The sequence below is a fragment of the Rhineura floridana genome, chromosome 2, assembly GCF_030035675.1.
Source record: "Rhineura floridana isolate rRhiFlo1 chromosome 2, rRhiFlo1.hap2, whole genome shotgun sequence".
In the NCBI taxonomy this organism is placed as follows: domain Eukaryota; kingdom Metazoa; phylum Chordata; class Lepidosauria; order Squamata; family Rhineuridae; genus Rhineura; species Rhineura floridana.
The window spans coordinates 157,171,852-157,195,271 of record NC_084481.1 but is presented as its reverse complement, the minus strand read 5'-3'; the positions used below and the strand labels follow the sequence as shown (position 1 = coordinate 157,195,271).

General features: G+C 41.6%; 1 protein-coding gene across 6 annotated transcripts in view; it reads left to right on the top strand.

The window, feature by feature from the left end:
- Positions 1-325: 325 nt before the first annotated feature.
- The window catches only part of LRP4 (LDL receptor related protein 4), a 157,321-nt gene continuing 134,226 nt past the window's right edge, over positions 326-23,420 (top strand). For 3 of the 6 annotated variants that reach the window (XM_061610921.1, XM_061610917.1, XM_061610916.1), the window contains exon 1: positions 328-859. In XM_061610921.1, the coding sequence (XP_061466905.1) occupies positions 778-859 (82 nt within the window). In that variant the 5' untranslated portion in view covers positions 328-777. Of the gene's footprint in view, positions 860-6,811; positions 6,884-23,420 lie in introns of those variants that run through there. The other 3 variants (XM_061610922.1, XM_061610918.1, XM_061610920.1) reach the window with 3 other exon arrangements.

Here is a 23,420-nt window from a genome sequence, read left to right as displayed (position 1 = left end):
CCTAATTGGTGCGGGTGTGGCATGGCCTTGTGGTGGCGGTGATTTGAAGGGCCATAACTCAGTGGCAGGCCATCTGCTTCGCATGTTGAAGGTCCCAGGTTCAGTCCCTGCCATCTCCATTGATCCCTCTTCTGGGACTGGGAGAGATCCCTACCCTGCTTCAAACCCTGGAGAGCCGCTGCCAGGCAGTGAGTAAACGAGGCTGGTGCTTCAGTACAGTATACGGCAGCTTTGTATGTGGAACGTAACGTTGCTGAGGGCAGGAAGACGCGGCGTCAGGTTGATCTGGTGCCTTCGACTTCTCCCTCTGGGAAACTTTGGGAAGCGTGCCCGGCTGCGTAGCAGCAGCAGCTGCAGGCGAGAAGTGAGGGCGGAGGTTGACCCGTCGGAACTCCGCCTCCGAGGGCAGGGCCGGGGGCGGGCAGGGGGAGCAGGGAGCCGGAGTGAGCCCCGTTCTTGCCGTCGCGCTTCTGCGGTGCGTAGAGAGACGTTGGCGCGGGGTTGAGGGAAGCAGTCGCTGCGGCTCCAGCCAGAGCTCAGACGCGCCGTGAGGCACGCCGGCCAGTCCTTGGCGCCTGGTGGCGGCGGGTCCGAGGGTGGTCGCCCGCCGGCACCGCAGGAGGAGGAGGAGGAGGAGGGAACAGAGAACAGCGGGCGCCGCCGTGGTACAGCGAGACGACCCGGAGAACTCAACTTTCTGGTAGTCGCTGCCAAAAAGGGGAAAGAGAGAAGCTGCGTCGTGCAGGGGCTGGAGGAACTGCGGCAGGGGTCGCCACCATGAGGCGGCCCGGGGGCGTTCGCCCGCCTCAGCCCTTGTTGCTGCTTCTGCTGCTGCTGGGAGCCCTTTTCTACGGGGGAGGTAAGCGCTTCTGAGGAGACTCCCCCTTTCCCGCTCTGTTTCCAGCCGCCTTGCACTGATCAGGCGGAGGGGTGAACAAGCTGGGGCCGCGGAGCAGGGCAGACGGAAAACCCCGCGTTTCCTCTCTTCTTACGCAGTTTGCCTTTAGCATGCGGGAAGTCTTGCAGTGGTGGGGCAGGTCGAAGGTGCCCAAGGCTGCCCCAAAGGTGCTCAGCCCATGCTCAGAGGCGCACGCGTCTCGCTTCATGTCTTCTTTGCTGGCCTGAGCCGACACAACCGTTTTCAGGATCGCATAAAGCCCTGGTTGGGAACCCCGGAATCGTGCAGTGGCTTTTTATCGTCCCCCGTGAGCAGTTGGGAATGCGCCTGCTTTTTAGCCTTGACTCTCTTTGCTAGAGCTACAACCCTCTGCGCGCTCACCTGGGAACAAATCCCGCCGAACAAAGTAGGACTTAATTCTGAACAAGCTTGTTTAGGATTGCGTTGCTGGGGGCCACTCAGCTACTTGCTGCCCCTCGCCTTTGCCCTCGTGGCCGTCGGATCGCTCGTGGGCCGGAGATGCCCATATAGCCTCCTCTCTTCTTCTCCCACCTCCCCTCCCTTTGTTTCTAAAACTGGAAGTGATGCCATTCATGTTTCGGAGAGTTGTGTGTCGGACGTAGTTGCATTTATTCGCTGGGAAGTGGGGGAAGAGCACGTTGCACATGCTCAGGTGTTAATTACTGCTACTCTAGGACTGATTCCTAACCCCCACCCCGCACACAGATCCTGGCCTGGTTGTGGGGAGGAGGTTCAACCCTGTTGAACTCTGGCTCAAATTAAGCCCTCACCCTGCTCGTGCAGCAGGGTGGAGCGGCGACAGCGGCTTTGCTAATTTGCGAGAGGTGCTTGAGTGTTTCTGGCGCCAGCACGCAGGGCATCCCTCCGTGCTAACTACCTGCTTTCTTCTTCTTCCCTACTTGGCATTGTCTTTGTCCCATCGGTCACACATGCGCCTCGTTCTTCGCGGATTCTTTTTCTCAGTTTTCTGAGATCGTAATATATCGGGTAGGTCTGTCCCGGCCATTGATCAGCTTTCCTATCATAGCCTTCAAAGCTTTCCTCTTGCAACCAAACCGGATCTCTGCAAAGCCACAGCAAAGGGATCTGACTTCTTTCATTGAAACTTGTTTGTTCTCCCCGCACCCCCAAAGGCAGCCTTTTCTTTTGATGCAGATATCCGCCCACCTCCTCCTCTCTGAAGTTGATCTAATAAATTTGTCCCTTTGTATTCCACTCCCCCCCTTCTCTCTCTCTTTGTTTTTTTCCCCTGGTGTGGGTGAATGAGAGACTGTGGCATTGTTATATTCAGTGCTGGAAGGTTGTATCTGTGCAGGTTATTTCTAGCCTGCCTTGCATGTTGGGACAGCAGCCCTTCCTCAACAGGAATGCAGCTGCTCTTCCTATTAGACAAGCCCCTTAAAGGTACAGCTCTGATTGGGTGGAATTTTTGATTCCCTTTTACTCTTTCCCTTTTCAGATCCTGGTGGTCTTGGGACTGCTTTTCTTAAAATTTCTGAAAGAAGGGCTACTGCACCCAACATAAATGCCAAGACATTGGGACTAGGGAACAAACTGAACAAGAAAACACCAACCTTTCCCTGATTCTCACCCCATTGCCTCTTCTTTACAAGAAAACTGTACCTCTAATTGTTTTGCAGTGCTGTATTTGAACCTTTGATGTAGAAAATGTGGTGTGGTTAGCAGTTTTGATTGGTGCTGAGTGTATTGCTGGTGCTAAATAAACAGCAAGAGAGTAATAGCATAGTGTTCTTGGGGAGGTTGCTCTGTTTATGAATAGGTTGACATCATTGGGGAAAAAGTTACCCAAATGGTGATGAATAACTTGACATTTTCTATAGTAGGAAGTAAGAAGAATGGCAGAAATGCATCTTACTGTGATGTTTGTCCTTTTCTTTTGGCTGATGCCATAATTTCATCCACCTGCCTCTCCAGATGCCGATTTGAAGTTGCAGGAAGTTTCAGCTTTAGGAGTATTGACTCCCATTATTCTCACAAGCGTTGGCCTTGGGGCACAATGAGGTTGTGTTTATAGTTTAAAGAGTTCCTTTCTGGTCAGAATGCTGTCTGCACACACCAGTGCACACACACACATCTCCGGTTGCAGTAGTGATAGTCTGAAAATGTTGGATAGAGCAGGCAGAACCTTAATTTTTTTATTGCTAAGTGGAGGAGTTTAATTTTCTGTACCCAGTTCTGTGAGAGTGTGGAGGAAGAATTTAGACCGTTGCTTAGCTAGAGGACTGGGTGGAATTTTATTTTGGCTCTTACCCAGGTGCTTCTAGTTAATGTGACCTGGCAGTTAATGACTGTGTGGGGGATGGTTTGCTGTAAAGAGTAGGTCATTTGTCATGCTTGCTTGTAAGTGGCAGTGTGTTGATTTCTGCAGGAGGCATTTTATGTCAGGTTGACTCAGGAAAAGCAACATCTATGACTGAGGCTCCATCCCAACACTATTTTCTCTCTGTGTGAGAGCACTGGAATTTATGCTTAATTTTAGTATTAGTTCAGTATACTTGCAAAGCCAATGCCTCTTTGTTTTTAGTAAATAATAGCTCCAATGTGTTTGTCATCTTAGTATTTTTCAAGACAATGTGCATAAAAAGTTAATAGAATGAAGGATATAAGTGAATTATTTTAGATGAGAAACTCCCTTATATACCCACCCGTATACTACGTTCAAGATCAAAGGCCGTCCTCTGGGTGCCTACTCCGAGGGAATGGCAACAAGGGAGATGGCCTTCTCAGTGGTGGCCCCCAAATTATGGAATGATATTTTTGACGAGGTGTGCCTGGCGCCAACACTGTAATCTTTTTGGCGCCAGGTCAAGACTTTCCTCTTTTCGCAGGCATTTTAGCATGTGTTTTATATTGTTTTAAATTTTTAAATTGTGTTTTAAATTGTTTTTTAAAAGATGTATCTTAAATTGTATTTGTTTTTAGTTACTGTAAACCGCCCAGAGAGCTTCGGCTATGGGGTGGTATACAAGTATAATAAATAAATAAATAAATAAATAATGTTCTGATTTTGGGCACACTTATTTGTGAGTAAGCCCTATTGAAGTCTATGAGACTTACTGTAAGGCTGGACTTTTGTGAGGTGTGTGTATGTTGGGGTGAATTTCAAATATCTGCTGTCTCTGTTTCTGTTTGCAGGTTTTACACAATGTCACGCTAGTGCTGCCAGTATCTATGAGAAGATTTAGGTTTCATGCAACAGATCTCAGACTGGTGGTGAATGCTTGTTCATAAGCATTCAGATATTTTAAAAAATATTTATTGAAGTTTTCAAAGCTTTCATACCCTTGGCAGCCAGTATGCCCCATAGTTAAATATAGCAGTCATTAAAACAGAATAGCATACACACTGTTACATCCTGTCAAAAACTTTAAACTGCCCTTTGACCTTAATTTAACAGGTAGTGTTAGTAGAGAGAAGTTGGTGCTCTGTGATCAAGTTTTAAAAAGAGATGCTTGAACTTAAGCACTCCTGGAAGTTGCATCCTCTGTTCTGGCAGTTTTTCTTCTTGTTTTCTAACCCCTCAGTAATCTGAACATACTTGCAGAATCTCCCATCATTATGATAGATGAGACATGTATGGAGGGAAGGTTTGTATGTTTGAAGGACTTGCGGGTGGAAAGGTCAGTGAAGGCCAGCACCACCCACTGTCTGGTGTCGAGGCCACATTTTATATTCTGTTCAATGTTGTCCCTCAGAGTAACCTTTACAGTTCCTCATAGGAATTAATGACAGTTATTCATTTGTGTGGAAGAAAGTAAAAGGAGTCTACTTGGAAATGAAAGAATATTAGGAACTGGTATTCTTAATATGTGTGTATGTATGTGTCCCCATATCAATCTATATTATATATCACTTCCTCTAATAATAGACTCACAAAGTTTGGAACCAAAACAAGGCCATTGAAATCAGAGAGGAAGCTATTGGTGTGCCACAGGAAAGGCTGACATTTGTAGAAGTACAAAGAAACCCTTTAAAAAAAACTCCAAAGCAAGGGGGCACCCACCAAAACACAGCCCAATGAGGACTGAACATGCTCTGTAGCATGATGTGTGTTAGTTTGAAAAGGAAATCTGTGTATATGAATGGAATGGAGTATCCTGGCGGAAGGCATGACTGGTTGACAAGAATTCTGAAAAGGAGTATTCCAGTTAGAAAGTGAGGATACTTTGCTACATTTTATTGCATGCGTATATATAACACTGCCTTATAATTTATTTATTTATTATTTGATTTATATCCTACCCTTCCTCCCAGTAGGAGCCCACGGTAGCAAACAAAAGCACTAAAAACACTTTAAAACATAATAAAAACAGACTTTAAAATACATTAAAACAAAACATCTTAAAAAAAATTTTTTTTAAAGCTTTCAAGACATCTTAAAAAAAAAGGTTAAAAACTTTCTGTTTTAAAGAAAAGGTTTAAAAACATATTAAAAAGCAATTCCAACACAGACGCAGACTGGGATAAGGTCTCAACTTAAAAGGCTTGTTGAAAGAGGAATGATACTAATACTGTCTATTTTTTTGGCAGGGTTCTCTAAAGTCTTAAGCAGAAGTTCAAAGCAGAAGTTAAAATCCTTTTAACCAGACTATATAGACTGGGACCTTTTGCAACCAATGCATGCCTCATAGTTAGTCCCTCTTCCTACTGAGAGAAACTTAATTCTGCACTTATTTGGAGGCAGTATTCATTATTGCTTTGTGAACCACTGCAGAAATTTAGGCCCAGCTGTGCTCAAAATTGGTTGCAAATTTTTGGAGCTCTCTTGAGATATTTTGCAGGTGCCAAAGGAGAAAGATGACCTACACGTTAATTTGGCAGTGTAACTATTTGTTTCAGCAAGTACTTGTGACAGGTACCAAAAGGAAGCTAATAGAGAACAGTTGTGTGTTGGTTCTGAAGTGAAGAATGCCAGGTCATCAGTTTCCCAATGTACGCGACTGGCTTTATAAGAGGTAGGAATAGGCAGCAAATAAAATTAAATGAAACTTTATGTTGATTGGAACCTTTTAATTTACCCCTTCAAAAATGAAAGTGTGTAGAACAAGGAGCTGGTGATACCTAGATTCTACTTTTTATCTTGGTTTCTGACAGCGTGATACTATGAAACATCTCCTAGTTCTTTGGGCCTCTGATTTCCCATTTGTCCCTTTTTTCTCACAGAATATTGTTGTTTACTTTAGAAGTTGAGGTTGTTTGATCTGTTATAGGCAAACAAATTTGATGGCCCCGGCTGGCTGGAGATGCATACTTTGAATTGTATTTAGAGTTTGGATCTTATATTGTATGGATGTAAGTAATGGAAAATTATCTTTGTCTGGGAACTGAAGAACATAGTTTATTAGTACTGTATAAAAGAAGCAGACCTTTCAAATCCTTAAACCACTTTGTTGACTCGGAAAGGATACTATCAGGTCAATTTGAGTTCATAATTATACCTTTTTTTAGAGACAGTATTACTAACCCCAAGAAACTAAATTATTTCTGTACCATTTATTTTTAGTTTTTACAGATTTGTGTACTGACAAAGTGTGTTATCTCTAGGGCAGGGACTCCCAAACTGTGGTCCATGGACAACCAGTGGTCCGCAGCTTCATTTAGGTGGTCTGGAATGTCTGTGGATGTATGGTTGAAGGTGGAAAATGACACATCTATCACATTGCAATATCATCATTACAAAAATAATTGTATTTTTACTGCTTCTTTTATTTCTTACATTGTATTTTATTGTATTACAGTTTGAATTTTGTGGAATTACAATTGCTGCAACAGGCAGAAAAATAATTAAGTGGTCTGCCAAGACCTATAGCAATTTTCAAGTGGTCCATAGGATGAAAAGTTTGGGAACCACCGCTCTACTGGACTCAGAAGCTGGAGTGAATAAAAATAGTTGGTGTAAAATTTCCATAATTTCTAAATGGAAGGTGTTACTAGTTCAAAAAGGTTGGTGTTGATGAATCAATATTTACAAATATTTTCAGTCTTTATTTATTTTTACGATTATACCCTGCCTTTCTTCCAAGGAGGTCAAGGTGATGTACCTGGCTATCCTCCCTCCCCATTTCATCCTCACAATTATCCTGTGAGGTAGGTTAGGCTGGGAGACTGTGACTGGCCCAAGGTCACCCAGCTTCATGTGAATAACCACTACGCCACACTGGCTCTCACTGAGTCTTATACACCCCTCAATAAAAGTAATATTTATCTTCCCAGTACGAATTCAGCAGCTTCTCCCCCAAGAAGGAGGCAATTATCACAGTTTGAGGCTGTGAAAAGGAGGCAGTATTGATACTTTCCTGTATCTCAGAATACAGGTTGTCCGGGAGATTTTTTAAATTGTATCTTCGCTGACAGCTGTGGTTTTTTTAAAATTATAATACTATGCCAGGGAAAAAATAAAAAGGAAAGGGAAGGGAAACATGGGAAAGACAGACTATCATTTACAAAAACTGCAGATATATAAAGAGGTATACAAATATATTGTTAATGGTAAGACACCCTTGTAATAAGCTTGGGAGACTGGATTACTGAAAATTCCCACCAGCTGAATCTTGCTAGGAGGTCAAGAAAAGTCTGAGGAGTTTCTCACAATTAGCTTTCCTTGCATTCCTTTTGAGCAGGGGTGGGGAACCTGTGGCCCTCCAGATGTTGTTCAGTGACTCCCATCAGCCCCAGCAAGCATGGCCAATGGTTAGGTATGATAGGAGTTGTTGTTCAGCAACATCTGGAGGGACAAAGGTTCCTCACACCTGCTTTTGATGGTGACAACCATGAGAAAGGAATGCAAAAACAGAAAAATGATGGTCTGTATGTATTTACTGAAAATATTTTAGTTTATCAGAAAATTTTGTTTGTGGGTTTTACTTATTTAAAACTATTGTGTTGCTGTGTCTTTATGGATCACAAAATGTGTTCTTACTGGTTTTTATGTATGAATATTGAAATATGAAAATATTCCTTTAATTGACCAAGATGTACTTCTTACTGTACTCTTACAGCTCTGTTTAAAAATATGTATATTTTAAACACTAAGTATAAGAACAGACAAGAATGCCAGATATGTGGTGGAGGAAATGCTTTGGAAAGATACACCGTTTGAAGCTTAATGATACTTTCAGAATGGATTGCAATAGATTCTACTAATACAAATACCTCCCTGAGATCCCATATCATTGTGTCTTCATAGGGGTTTTTAAAGCTCTTACTTATTACTTTTTCTTTCTGCTGAGCAAAAGATTTACACAAGCAGGAAAACTTGGCTCTTGTGGCCATGCAAAGGTGACTCTTTGGAGATGTGATTGTAGACTGCCATTGCCTGTGATACAAGTGTTTGTTGTTTTATCTGTTGGTCAGACCATTTTTTGCAATTTTTGTAGTGCTTCAAACCAAACTAAAGACTGGAAAAATCAAAACAGTCCCCAGAAGCATGACCAGCACTGTTGCAATATCTGTGCATACATTTCATTGGGACTGTCACAGTGCCTATTGAATATTTAGTGCCCATTATAAGTAACAAATTCCCTTACCCTATGTCCAGACATTTTTGAACAGTTTAAAAAATATATTATTTATTTATTATTTTCCTAGTATGTTAAAAGGTGGGTGTGTATCCACACATGCTCATGTAGTGTTTTAGATTGGAGTTTATTTTAGGAGTGAAATAGCTAGACCACAAGCTGCTTGCAGTTGGTCTAGATAATTTCACTGGGCTAGACAGTTTCACCACTATTAATTCATGTGACAAAGGGAAGCGGCTGTTGTTTGAAACTCCTTCCCCATTTTACCACCTCGATTATATTTGTACAGTTACTATGTCACTTACCAGTGCTGGAACAGATTTATTACCCTGCTCCCATCTCTCCAGAGAAATAACGTCCTTAACACAATCTAATTTTACAGAGGAAATCATGAACCTGTAATGAAAGTGCCTACCAAATGCAGGAGTTGAAAGGATTAGAGAAACAAAAATCTTTACTAAATCCCCTTTCTGTTGTCATTTCTGTGGCTGTTACTTTAATATTACTAAAGGAAATCTTTTCAGGAATATAAATGATTCCTTTATGCGTGCCTTTAAAAGTATGCTGCTGGCTTCACCTGATGGAGCCTTTGAGTTGGGGTTCTTTTGGCATGCAGCATGCTCACACTGCATTAATTGGCATACTGTATTTAGTGGCTGTCTGCATTTCACACAGATCATGACAAAGAACACTAATCGCAGCTGTTGTCCATGAAGTTAATATGCCTAACGGTCCGGCTTTTACCATTGAGTTTGCAGTATCTTTGGTTCATTGACACGGCTGTTATGTTAGGCGTCAGTCTTCTGTGGGATTTTGTTCTCTGTACTGCCCAAAGATTCTGTGTTAGGGATATTAATTTAATCCCTCTTCTCCATCTGTAGAACAAGAGAGTTTCTTAAATTAAGAAAACTAAAGTGTATTCCCCTCTATTACCATTGTAACCCCAGGAATTCCTGGGCTTGTTTGTTTGATAAGCTCAAAGTGGTGTACTAGTTGTTTGCTTGTCTGAATGTGGATGACTCCATATTTAGCGTTTTCTTCTGCAGTGGTGAAATGATCCATTTTATACATGAGGGTCAAGGTTGCAATGAATCAGGTGTGTGTGTGTGTGTTCCCTCCCCCTACAGTGTATTTTTTTTTATGGTTCCAGTGCATGTGAAAGGATGATAACCCAGCACAGTGTAAGCCCTATTTAAATCCATTGAAATCAATGGGCATAAGCATAACTGACGCTGTGTTGGATTGTGACAGCTGGGAGCAGAGTAAGAGGAAGGAGGGGGTGAAGTGGGTTCTGTATTTTGAAATGGAATTGCTTCATTTACAGTATAATCTTAGACATGTCTTCTCAGAAGTAAGTACCACTGAGTTCAACAAGGTTTGGTCCCAGGTAAGTGGGTATAGGATTGAAGCCTTAACCTTGCAAGTGTTTTAGATTACTAGAATTGCCAGTGTGTGAACAAATTCATGCCAGTGAAGTTTTGTCATCTGTTAAGATTCACTGCCCCATTGCAAAGCAGTTTGCATTAATAGTCCTGGCCTTAGAATTATAACTAACAATACTGAATGTTGCTGTTTAATGAAAGGTTGACAATCCTTATGCAATTCCTTTCTGCAAACTCAACCTCCATTTACTTCATAATTCCTCTTCCCTATTGGAAGGAACATGATCAACTGGCATTGTCAATTTCATAGATGCTTCATCAAAGCATTACCATAAGCACCAGGGCTGATGCACATGCATACTCTTCTAAGGGAGAGAGAAAAAACAGCATGGTGAAATTAACAAGGCTTTCCCTGATCTTTCCTGAGAATCTTTCCTGAGAAGGTGGGCAGTGAAGAATATGGTCAAGCAACAGATGGCCAAGAAAGCTGCACCTGTGAATTATGTTAATAATGACTGAAGAGACATTTCCATACAGGGAGGAGAGTTTAAAATGTGGAAGAAATGGCGGTGTGGTGGAAGACTATAAAGATTTTATTTATTTATTCATTATTTGATTTATATCCCTCCCTTCCTCCCAGCAGAATATGTGCTTCAGATAGAGTGCAGCTGTTCACTGATCACACACACACACCACAGGAAGGTTGAAATGCGACTTTAAATCCACCTTCTTGCATGTTGATTAATCAGTTAAAAAAACCCAACTGAAGTGCATGTAGAACTTAGTTTCTGTTTTTCACGTATGTACACCAAAAGTGTGAGAGAGGCTCAAAAGTATTTTCAATTGCATTTGTGAAATCTGCTTTGATTTATAGACATAGTTGGATCATTTCACTTATTTCTGAGTCCATTCAATTGATTTAATGCCTGCCCAGCTTGAGTATGTATTTTGACTGCCAATCTGTGTCTCTTCTTACAAAATATCTAAAGGTTTTAAAAGACTCCTTATTGTTACCTCAAATAAGATTATCCATGACTAATTGATAATTGATCACTTGCCTTTCTTCCCTAGTTACCTCTGCTGACAAAGAGTTCACTCAGAAGTGGTTTTTGACATCAGTTGTGTCATTACAGTCTTTATGAAGTTCCTAAATCACATGTAAGCATCACTGGCAACAACATCAGTGGTGATTGGATGAATATACACCCTGATGCTTAGCATGACAATAGTAATAATAGTGATCCTGGAAAAAGTGCATTGTTGCAATTAATTTTGGGGTAATACATCACTTAATTTAATGGCTTACAGTGAGTGTTATGTTAAAAAAAACACCAAAGTGATTAGCCCTGAAGCTGTTTTTAAAGCACATCTACTGATCACCAGTTTATTCCCTATTATAAGACAATCCATTCCAGTTTATGGAATATTCTGTCGCAATTGCATAGCTGCAGTTTTTTATATGGCACATCTCATTAGTGTTCAATCATAATTGAGCTAGCTCTCTGGTAGGGGCTGGTGACCTAGCTTTTCCTCTATCTCATTCTCACTCCCATTATGACCCCTGTTGTTTCTTTGTTTTCCCCTGTTAAATTTGTGCCGGTGATGTGTCATGTGTACTGTTTTTCCAAATAGCCTGAAGTTGGCTGTAACCAAGAGCAGCAGTTAAATAGAGCCCAATTTCCCTGCTTCCTGGTGTTCAATTGTTTAACTCCATTTTCTGGATTTCTGCGTTTTTGATTTACAGAGAAGCAAACCTCCGTGGTGCCTCTCGGCATCTCTTAAAGCCACGAGAACAAGCTCCATTATTTTCTGGTCCTTAGAAATTATTCTCTTCAGTCCTAGCATCCATCAAAATAATGTTTTCCTTGTAAAGAGTTCTGGAAAATGTTTAATAGGACCTGTTTGCACTTAGGGACAGTGCCTGATTGGAAGAGAAATTGGGGGAAGAGGAAATACAGGTCAGGCTCATGGAGAGTTTGACTTGCACTGAGCATTGACCTGTATCTTCTTTGCCGTTACCTCTGTGCAGAGGGAGTGGTGTGAACAGAGCAGAACCAAAGCTGGCCACAAATGTTGGGAGAAAAAAATCCCTTCTGACAAAGAGGCAATTGTACAAAGGTGCCATATAATTTATCGCCAGGAGTTTATCCCTGGTTGCTTTTCCTGGAAAGACCAAAAAAGTGCCTTCCTCTACTTACTGTTGCCTTCTTCAAGGGATATGCTAGAAAGGAAAAAGAGAAGAAAAAAATTAATAGTGAAAGCCCCATCTATCTTCCACTCTCCTTCTCATGCCTTTATTCTCTCCAACTCTACTTGAAAGGGCAATGCCTTTGGCAGGAAACCTACTTTTGTCATTGGTCTGCCAAATGATTCAGTTTCTTTTAAGTCTTTGCCTCTTTCCTAGTTCAACTCTTCAAAGTTAAATTGGTCTTGGAAGAGTTGTTTGGGGAGGTCTGCTTGGTGTGTGTTTGAGGTCATGGGAACTTTGTTCCAATTGGGATGGATAAATTATACAGTAGTTTTTGTGTGTGGGTTAATATGGCATATGTGCAAATTGAGATACTTGTTAAAAGTAGCCCTATTAATACAAATTCATCTTGAGGTAGGGTACAACAGGTATTGCCAGTGTGGTGCCCATAAGTGCACTGGTACCCTTGAGGTCTTCCCCTGGCAACACAAAGCCTTTAAGCGCCCCACACACACACACACACTCACCCACTGGCCCCTTGGTCATGAGGTGAGAGTAGTTACCTTTTTCTCCTTTGAGAATTACATAGAGCTGAAGGAGGAAGCTGGAAGAGCTGAGTGTTTTTCAAGGCTCAGATTAATTCTACGGGATCAGACGTTTACCCAGATCTCTTAGAAAGTGAAGTGTGTGTGCATATACTTTCTGCTGGCGGCGGTGGCAAAAGACATTGATCCAAAGGAGAGTGGAGAGAAGGTGGTGGCCATAGCACTCACCCAAAAATCCAAATATGCCCACGGGCCAAAAAGTGGTTGGCAACCCATGGGGGGGGGTCCAGAGTGGACATTCTGTCCATAGGGGGGTGTTTATGTATTCAGTTTCTCCTTTTTTCCTATATGCTTGTGATAATGTTTAAGAAAGGATTAGCATCAAAATAATGTGTATTTGAGTAGAAGAAGAGGAAGAGATGTGCAGAGTCAGAAAGTGTACTGGATGAAGATACAAACTTAGGAGTGACAGATAATTATAGAGGTGCCTCATCAGCAAAGAGAAGGGGCATGAACAGAGGTGTAGGCAGGAACCAGGCTGTCTAAAGGCACAGAAGTGCTAGAGCTTGAAGAGGAAAATTGACTCTAAGGCCTGCGTGGCAGGTGGCAGATCTGCTTTGTTTATTACATACTGAAGTGCTAAATGGGGGGGGGAAGCAAGGTTTTTAGTACTTTGCACTGAAGACAGATGCTTGCAGAGATTTTTGAACTGGGGGGAAAAGACAGAATCTGGAAATACTCTGAATTTTGATTTGATATATTGATTTGATTTAATATTTACTAGTTTCCCAACAACCAAGCTGAGATCAAAGTCGTACAAGAATGGAAATGGATTGCCTTCAAGTTGATTCCAGCTTATGGCGACCCTATGAATAGAGTTTTCATGATAAGCGTCATCCAGTGAGCTTCATGGCTTTGTGGGGATTCAAACCCTGGTCTCCCAGGTCATAGTCCAACACCTTAACCACTATGCCACACTGGCTCTCACTCACAAGAATAACTAAGCATTAAAAATAACAAATCACATGTCAGTATACTTGAAACTGTATCCATAGAGGTCAAACTATCCCATGTCGGGTGTTAAAATATCAACAACCCAGCAGGTTGGTTTGGGAAAGAAAGTGACTGATGTCAAAGAAGCTGGGGAAACAGGCAGTGTATTAAAAGGCCTGCAGGGTACTTGGAATAGGGAAGGGAATTCGAAAGATAAATATGCAAGAGTAGCTGCACAAGCAATGGATCTAAATTAGGGTATGTTTACTACACCGAGAACCAGTGTGGCGTAGTGGTTAAGGTGTTGGACTATGACCTGGGAGACCAGGGTTCAAATCCCCACACAGCCATGAAGCTGACTGGGTGACCTTGGGCCAGTCACTGCCTCTCAGCCTCAGAGGGAGGCAACGGTAAAACCCCTCTGAATACCGCTTACCATGAAAACTCTATTCAAAGGGTCGCCATAAGTCAGAATTGACTTGAAGGCAGTCCATTCCCATTTTCATTTACTATACCAGCTCTGATTTGTTCTCTCATATGTTGCTAGTGGCTTATGCAGTCTGCATCTAATACCATTATTACGTTTCATTATTATTAATGTTCTAATATGGGTTTTTAATGCAAACATGGGTAACACACTAAATACAATGTTAATTCTGCCTATCTTTTTAAATGTATAGTACTATGACATGGATTTTTTTTTGCTCTGGTTTTAAGCTGATGTTTTCAAAAGTAGTAGTGTACTTTGTACTGGTCGGCTTTATGATTAGGGTTTGACTAGTATTTTATATGTAAGAATGTTTACTCACCCTTTGTCATAACATCCCAAGGCAGGTTACAACAATCTAATCATACAGTTAAAAACAAGTAAAACAGTTTATACAATTTACTCCATGATTTCTCATATCTGGTCATAGTTGTGTTGTTAATATTTAATCTTAATTTTACTTTGTTTTTACTGATATTTTTGGTCTTTGGAGTGTGAGCTATCACAAGTTAATTGGATAACATGGGATATTTAATTTTACCAAATTCTCTCTTTATTGACAGCAAAGGCCATGTGGTGGTGGTGGGAATCAGTTGTCAACAATGATGAATGAACATGAATGAACTAACAGCATAGTATAATCAGATTTGGAACAGGGAACATTTTAGGCATTCTTCTCTGTGTCTGATTACATTATATAAGGGCAGGGAATAATAATAATAACAATAATTTATATATATATATATATATATATATATATATATATATATATATATATATATATATATATATATATATATATATAATTATTATTATTCCCTGCCCTTCACCAGTAGGTCCCAGGGTGGGTTACAGAAATTTAAAATAAAGTATTAAAAACAGTTAAAAACATTACATCCACAGGAATTGGAAGGGGATCCTAAAAACATACATCTCAAATGCTGAAGGCCAGGGTAAAGAGGTGTGTCTTTAGCATTTGCCGAAAACTGTATAGCAGAGGTGCCAGACGTACTTCCATAGGGAGAGAATTTCACAAATTAGTGGCTGCCACAGATAAAGCCCTCTTTGCAGCCCCCCACCAAATTCTGACTTCCCCAAACTATACAACTGGTTTTCACTGAAGAGATATCTACTTATTCCGGTTAGAAGGTTCCCAAGAGCAGAAAGAACAAAATAATTCACTTCAACACAAGGCTCAGAGCCAATTCACAAAGCTCTCCACTCATGTGCCATCTCAAATCATGTGGGATATCATTCATTTTGCAGCACTTTCCTCATTAAAATATCTCAGCACATGGAAAGCTTATGCATCGAGGAGAAGGTCAACAAAGATGACTATGCAACATGTACTGCTTACATTTGAATAAGTGCTGAGGCTGCGCCCACACTAGCCCACCACTCTTTCAGCCCTCATTGTGTTGATATATAGAAGATATATCTGAATCATTCGATGGTATTAACCAAGGAGGAACTTGAAAATTAAATTTTGCAAGGAAGAGTCTTAGAAAATGTTTACAAGTGTGTGTGTGGTGTGTATAATGCATTTCACTTAGCAATGCAGTTTAATATTGAGAAATGAATAGACAATTTAAGAATTATAACCCAAGGTCATGTGAGTGTCATGTTCTGGTCCAATGCTGGATCCCACCGAGAAGGCAGTGAAGCAAAATGGGAGCAGACAGAGGCCTTTTATGCCTCTGTCTCCATGCTACATCCTTCCAGTTCCACCCCCTTGAGAGAACCAGAGCCTTTAAAGGCCCGCCCTCTGGCCTGAAGATGGGCACTTTTCCTCCGTTCCATAGCCTCCTTCCTGGTATGCTCCTTGCACTGCTGGACGGGAGATATGCAGTGGGAGGCAACTGGTTCTTCAGGCTCAGGGGAAAGGTACCTGTGAAGGTCCAAACTCTGGCCCTATAGGCCCCAATGGTTTAGGAGGTTCCTCTAGGAGTTCCTGTCCAACAGCCTCAGGTGCAATGGTTAGCTCTGACCCTGGCCCGGCTCCTTGTCTGATGACCCTGTATCATATATATATTAGCACTTTGAGTATTAACATTAACTGGTTACCATTCTAAATTTCCAATGCAAGTACATAGGGCTTTCACCCTAGTGATGCAGTTATAGAGCAATGCCAGTTGCCAGCTGATAGCACCTGGAATTGGTATGTGTTCTGACCTAGTCTACAGCTATGCAAGACACCAAACTGGAAATGGCACAGGAGATCTGTGAAAAGGCTCTCCCTTATTGGTTTGTTTGTAAAATTTGAAAGCACCTATGGGCAATTTGGGCCAAGGCCATAGCTCTGGGAGAGGGATGACTTAATCCTTTCTCCTATCTTGTGGTCCCCCCTCCCCAAACATACAGGTAATCAGTAGGTCAGGGTAGGAGAGAAATTAAGGGTACCATCACCTATCAGCAGACAGAAAAATGCACATCCTCGTTGTATCTTACTTAGTTGTGCTAATCAACATTTTCTGTTTTGATGTGCTGTCCAGTTTTCTTTGCAGCTTTGTGAATGGGGGAAAAGATGTTAGGATTAGCCTCATGATTTTCTGTCCCAGTTCCCCACCCTCAGCTTTATACTGGAGTGGTGGGCACAGTTTATAGTGATGTGGTCGAAATACGATGCCCTTTGCTGCTTTCTTGCTTTTGTATGTCTCAAGGAATATGAGAAAATTAAGGAATATAAAGGAATATTAAATATTAGACAGGTGCCATCTCTGTTAACTTTTCAGCGCCTACTGAAGACCTTCCTCTTTCAACAAGCCTTTTAAGTTGAGACATCCCAGTATGTGTCTATGTTGGAATTGCTTTTTAATATGTTTTTAAACCTTTTAAAAAATGTTTTAAAATATGTTTTGTTTTAATATATTTTAAAGTCTGTTATGAAGTTTTAAAGTGTTTTTAGTGCTTTTGTTTGCCGCCCTGGGCTCCTACTGGGAGGAAGGGCGGGATATAAATCAAATAATAAATAAATAAAATAAAGGAACTTATAATGGTAATTCCCTGTACTGTTAACTGGAGCTTTTCTGGAGGTTTGTTCCAGAAGGGAAAGGGTTAGGAGGCCAGGGAACTGTGGTTATTTCTGTCTCCTAAATCCTGGCCCTTTAGAACCAGTGTGGGAGTCAGGCATGGGCAAATGTTTCCAGATTCTTATGCAGAAGACAAGAGAAGCAAAGGAGTTTTGGCAAAGCAGTCTATGGTACCATTTAGGTAGTAATGCAAAAGTTAATGCTTCCAGGTTAATTTTGAGCTTGGCTATCTGTTACTCCTGTTAAGATCCCTCTGAGGCCAATTTATATGAGATGTAGGGACATGTGAAATGAACTCGTGCAGGCCCAGTAGCTCCTTTGAAGGGCCTTTAATCTGCCCACCATCCTCTTTTGAGTGCACGAGGAATCTGTGGCCCAGATGGAAGTCAGAGTGGTGCATCCAAAGGGGACAGAATATAGATCAAGGTTCCTTTATCCTTCTTACTGGATTTTACAAATAATATCAGGCTATTTCCTTCCCAAATCCATCCCCCAACTCAAGAGTCTTGTTTCTGAGATTGAATCCTAGAAGGTATCTGATTGGCTATTGTGAGAACAGGATGCTGGACTAGATGGGCCATTGACCTGATCCAGCAGGCTCTTATGTTATGTTCTTAAGAACCTTTTAAATAAGTTGCAGGGTCATGTGGAACCCTACATGAGTAATTGCTTCTAATGTGCTCTCTATCTCTTGTATAACTAGGCCTATTCAGAATTGCTGCCCAGGGCTCCTACTGGGAGAATAGGTTGAGAGGGCATCTAAACAGTCTATAGTTCCCTTCTTGAGAGTGCTATAGGTGGCTTTACACCATGAAACAAACTTTTAATAGCCCATGTCTGACTAGAACAGCAGTGCATTTGTAGGTACAGTAGTGAAAAATGCAGTATTAGAATCTGAATTTCCAAGGGCGTTGTTACATTATCAGAGATGTTTGGAGTTGTTTCCAAGATTGATTCATAGACATTATTCTGAATGAATAGCTCTTGTTTACACATGCAAGATACTGCAGGGAGTCCTAACTACTTTCCTTGCTTACTGTCTTGGACCCTTGCTAGGTTACTGCATTTGGTTGATGTGAAATATGAACTCCACCTGCATCTGCTTACCTGTGGAAATTAACATGTTGGTATATTGCATAGACCCTTCTTTCAAGATGAAACTGCAGCTTGCTTCCTTATTTTCAGTCTGGTTCAGCCTCCAATTTAACCTATTTGATAGTGTAAACAGATTAAAGTGAGTTAGAGCAATTGGATTTGTTATGTCACAATAAATGATCATGCAAACAAACCCCTTTGGCAAGTATGAAGAATGACTGACTCACTGAATGTGGCTGCTTATCCCAGGCCAAGTTACTGAATGTCTAGAACTCCTGGGGAGTTTTTAGAGGGGGTCACTGGGGAGATTATTCAAATTTTAAAGTGGTCCTCATTGAGTACTGGCTGACTCCCACACCCCTTTGAGCTGTCTGTCTGAATGGACAAGAGCACTCAGAAGCACTTGCTACTTAGCAGACAAAAGGTGCTATGCACACTTCCCCCACCCCTTTATCCTTGCCATACTGTTGGGGCTCTTGTGCTTGGTGCCCTTTCTCTGCATTGATTGGGTTGGTCGCCCAGTGATTTGCTCAGGCAACAGACTCGCATAAACCAGCAATACTGGCTGTGCTGTAGCTCTCTAGTGTGGAGGAAAATACTTAAAAGGAATGTGACTTCTCATGGACCTAGCTGATAAGAGATCTATCAGTTTTTAAAGCAAAGCCTTTTGAGGTTACTCTTTTATAGATCTGATCAAGATTTGTCATGAGATTCCCTAATTCACTGTCCATTCCCCCAAGTTAGGAAGGCTGGAGCTGTTGCTTTAGCAATGAAGTAGCTCAGACTGGGAACTTACATAGGAACTGGAGGCTCTGCCCCATCCTGGCTCTTAGTCAGGCCCTGATTCACTCAGGTTTTTCTGTGTGGTACCTCCTCCTCCCAAGTAGTCTCCCATGCAGCTAGCTGAGCACTTGAGGGTAGCTCTGATGTACCTCTCCATCTTCTCCTGTGGCCCTGGGTGAGATGAGTGGGAGTCTGAAAGCCAGCCAGGAACCGAGGCAGCTTTTCTGGGGAACTGCAGTCCTAAGACAGCGATGTCCAGGTCTGATGACTCCTTGGGATCATTGACAGTGTGCAGATGTGGTGGAGGATGCTGCCATCTAAGGAAGAGTAGGTGGGGGAAACCCTGAAAAATGATGATACTGTTGTAAATGTTTTCCTTTTGGAAAGGAAAGGGGCTTCCCCTCTGCTCAATGCCCACCCATCAAATCTCCTCCCCTCCCCCTCCCTCCCCTCCCCCCTCCCGAGGTCAGTTTCATCTATCCCAGCCTTTCCCAACCAGTGTGCCTCCAGATGTTGTTGCACCACAACTCCCATCAGCCTCAGCCAGCATTGCCAATGGTCAGGAAAGATGGGAATTGTGGTCCAACAACATCTGGAGGCCCACTAGTGGGGAAACGCTGATCTATCCTAAGCATGATTGTACAGAAGTAAATCACGTTGAACTCAAAAAGCATGCAAATGATCAAATCTGCCCTTCCCTCCTCCTCCCTCCAATCCCCTCCCTCTTGCCCCTTCCTTTGCCCCTCCCTTCCACTCCCCCATCCCCTCCCCCATCCCCTTATTATTTATTTATTTATTACATTTATACCCCGTCTTTCTTTCATCATAACCCAAGGTGGCATACATGTGGTTCCCAGGCAGTCTCCCATATAGGCACTGACCAGACCGGGACCAGGATGCTGGCCTCATGTGCCTTCAGACCATAGCCTGGGACCTTCCAATCCCCTCTTCCTCCCTCTCCCCTCCCCCATGGTCAATTTTACCTAAGCATGATTGCATGGGAGTAAATCCCATTGAACTCAGTAAGCATGCAAATGATCAAAACTGCCCTCCCTCCTCCTCCTTTCCATCACCTTCCTTATGCCCCTTCCCTTCTACTTCTTTTGCCCCACCCCTTCCCATCCCCTCCTTCCCCCCTTCCTCCTTCTGCTCCCGTCTCTCCTCCCTTCCTCCTTCCCTTTCCTCTCCCCTCCCCCCTCCTCCTCCCTTATGGTCAGTTTTACCTATCCTAACCATGATTGCATGGGAGTCAATTTCATTGAACTCATTGATAAAGTCTCATCTGAAAAGGTTGGTTGAAAGAGGAAGTTCTTCAATAGGTGCCAAAAAGATAACAGCGATTACCTATCCTAAGCATGATTGCAGAGGAGTAAATCTCACTGAACTCAATAAGCATGAAAATGATCAATCCATTCTCAACAAATTTGCACAGGGTCCCATTTCTTATCTCCTGGATTAAAAAGCAGAGAAATTCATTAATTGGCAAAAAAAACCTTGCAGTTTAAGAATGTGCCTATAGCCAACAGTTATTTCTATCAAACTTTAAAAAGCAGTGAACTTGGGCAGCTATAGTGAATGCAACAGGGAGCACAAGACCTGACCTCCTCTCTGAGATAATGTACTGCCCTACAAAGTTGTAAAAATGCCAACACAATTTGGATTGGTCTTTCACAGTCCAATCTACTTCCTTTGTAGCTTGGAAGAATTTGGTAACGTGCCTCCGAGTATATAGTGAGTGGTGGCAACATCTGCAATTAGCCCAAATAACAGAAACAAGACATGTGCTGTGCTGATCTTGTTTCAGCAGGGAGGAAGCAACAGTATTAAGACAGTTTATACAATTCAGATAGTCACTATAAATATGTTTGATTTACTTTGCGATTTTAGTGAAGTTTCCTATAGTAAATCATTTTCTTTTGCTTCTGTTTTTGTGAATATGTGATGTTCAGTAACACTTTGCAACACTAAAAGAAACTCCAAAAACAATTGTGGAATAATGGCACTGACTATTCTACAGAATAGTCTCCAGTGGACATCAGGCGTGTCTCAGTTTGCACAAGATAAAACAGTGGGAAGTGAAATATATTCTAGCAAAATTCTAGGTTTGATCTATGTTTTTCATTGACAATGCCCACCTTTCCTTAAGTGGAGTGGTTTAAGCATAGTAGGCTGAAAACATGCATATTGGGCAGGCCAATTTTGTTTTTTTTCCAACAGTCATTGCTTAAGTAGCAACATACTGTAATCAGGCTGATTTTACATCAAATTGCAGTTTTAGATTCAACTGTTAATGTGCCCAAAATAGAAGTAGAGCAGAACCTCCAGTTTGAAACACAAAAGGCTGACTTCACTGTCATGTGACATTGACCAATAAAAAGACTTTGAAATTAATAAAAATAAATTTGTCACAGATATCTATGATGAATAATGAGAGAAATATAATTTTGTAGGTTAGATTCTCTGTAGAAACAATAGTAACACAGGAAAGAAGCAAATTAAGAAGAACACCAAGCATACAAAAATGTAATTCTCCATCTTTGGAGATGGCAGGTGTTGCCACCGCTCACCATATGCTCAGGGGCCCATTACCAAATTCTTCCAAGCTACACTGGAAGTGGATTGGACTGTGAAAGACGAACCCAAATTGTGTTTGCAGTTTGATAAATTTGTAGGGCAGTACAATATCATGAAGAGGAGGTCAGGTCTCCAGCTCCCCTGGTGCATTCACTTTAGCTGCCCAATTTCCCTGCTATTTAAAGTTTGATAGAAATATCTGTCGGTTATAGGTACGTTCTTAAACATTCAAGTTTTTTTTGCCTATTAGTGAATTAACATTGGGCCATGACTGTGCTCTCTAATAATTCTAAATGGCTCCATAATTTCTTAGTATTAAGCTGCATTGCTAAGTTTGGGATGCACAATAATATGCCTACTATTTACCATTTTTTGGGGAGGTTCTAAAATCTTACTTGCATAATTTAATGTTCAGGTTCCTGCTTGACCAGGCAAAAAAACCCAAAACACTACCCGTGTTTGAAGTATATTTGTACCCCAATGAGATTTCCAATGGAAGGATGGGGCAACTTTGTCCCGCAGAGACAATTTTTTCTTTGTGCTTGACAATATCAAAGCATCTTGAGACAATAAACACTTATTCAGTGGTGGTAGAATTTTTCTGAGCAGTATACGTTGGCTTTTTCTCCATGCATATTGAGTAAATAATAATTTCTAGGGTTTTTTTGGACCCCAGTGGTTTTTTGTTTCCAGAAGTAAAATGGTAAGTGGTAACTGGTTAGAATTTGGGAACATTGTACAGGTGATAGTATGTGACAATGTGCTCAAACATTGTAGGTCTACTTCTGTATAAATTACACAATGAAGAGTGCATCTGGGGCCCAAATGGACCCCAAAAGTCAAATTAATTAATAGAGGCTGGAATTATATATTATATACCCCTACATGTCTTCTGCTCTTTGCGCAGCTCACAGGTCACATATTAAAACAGTAAAATAATCGGTCAAATGACACAAAACAGTGGTGGTACAAAAACAAACAATTTAATATGATGCTGTCTGTATATAATTTATGCCCAGATTCTTTTTACATACTCCTTCACTTGAATTGTGGTTGGCTATACAAAGATTTCCTCCTTTGTTTACTGTTACATTTTGTCTCTCTCAGTTACTGATTTCCAGAGGTCTTTCCTCTCACATTTTTCTCACCTATGGGATGAGAAGTTGCTATTGTTCTTTGCAAATTGACTGCCTTCAAGTTGATTCTGGCTTATGGCGACCCTATGAATAGAGTTTTCATGGTAAGCAGTATTCAGAGGTGGTTTACCATTGCCTTCCTGTGAGGCGGAGCGGGAGTGACTGGCCCAAGGTCACCCAGTGAGTTTCATGGCTATGTAGAGATTTGAACCCTGGTCTCCCAGGTCATAGTCCAACACTCTAACCAGTACGCTACAACTCATGATTTAGTTTTGCTGAGATGAATGGTCTGTCTATGTAAAATGTAACATTTCTAACTATTTTACAAGGCAGCATTTGGAATCAGGAATGATTTACAAGGGCTGTCTGTCTATAGTATTCTTTTTTTTAAGTTTTATTTTTTATTTTCAAATAATACAGAAAAGGAACCATAACATATTTCCCCTCCCCCCTCCCTGGTGACCCTGTTTTATTCTATGAGAGAGCTATTACAGTGTTTAAGTCAAACATAAGAGTTTATCAAGCTAACCACAGTCTGGTAAAGGGTTTGGGTACTTGGCAAAGTTTTTCCTCCTTGGTTGTAAATTCAATAAAGGGCATCCATTGGTCCGTGAAAGTGTCTTCTTAGTGCCTGCTGCTAGTTTCAAGTTTAGTGTCAGCTTCTCCAGCAAAGCAAATTCCCATAATTTTCTATACCATTGGTCCAGTGATAGTCCGTTTAGGTTTTTCTAGCACTGAGCAATCAAATGAC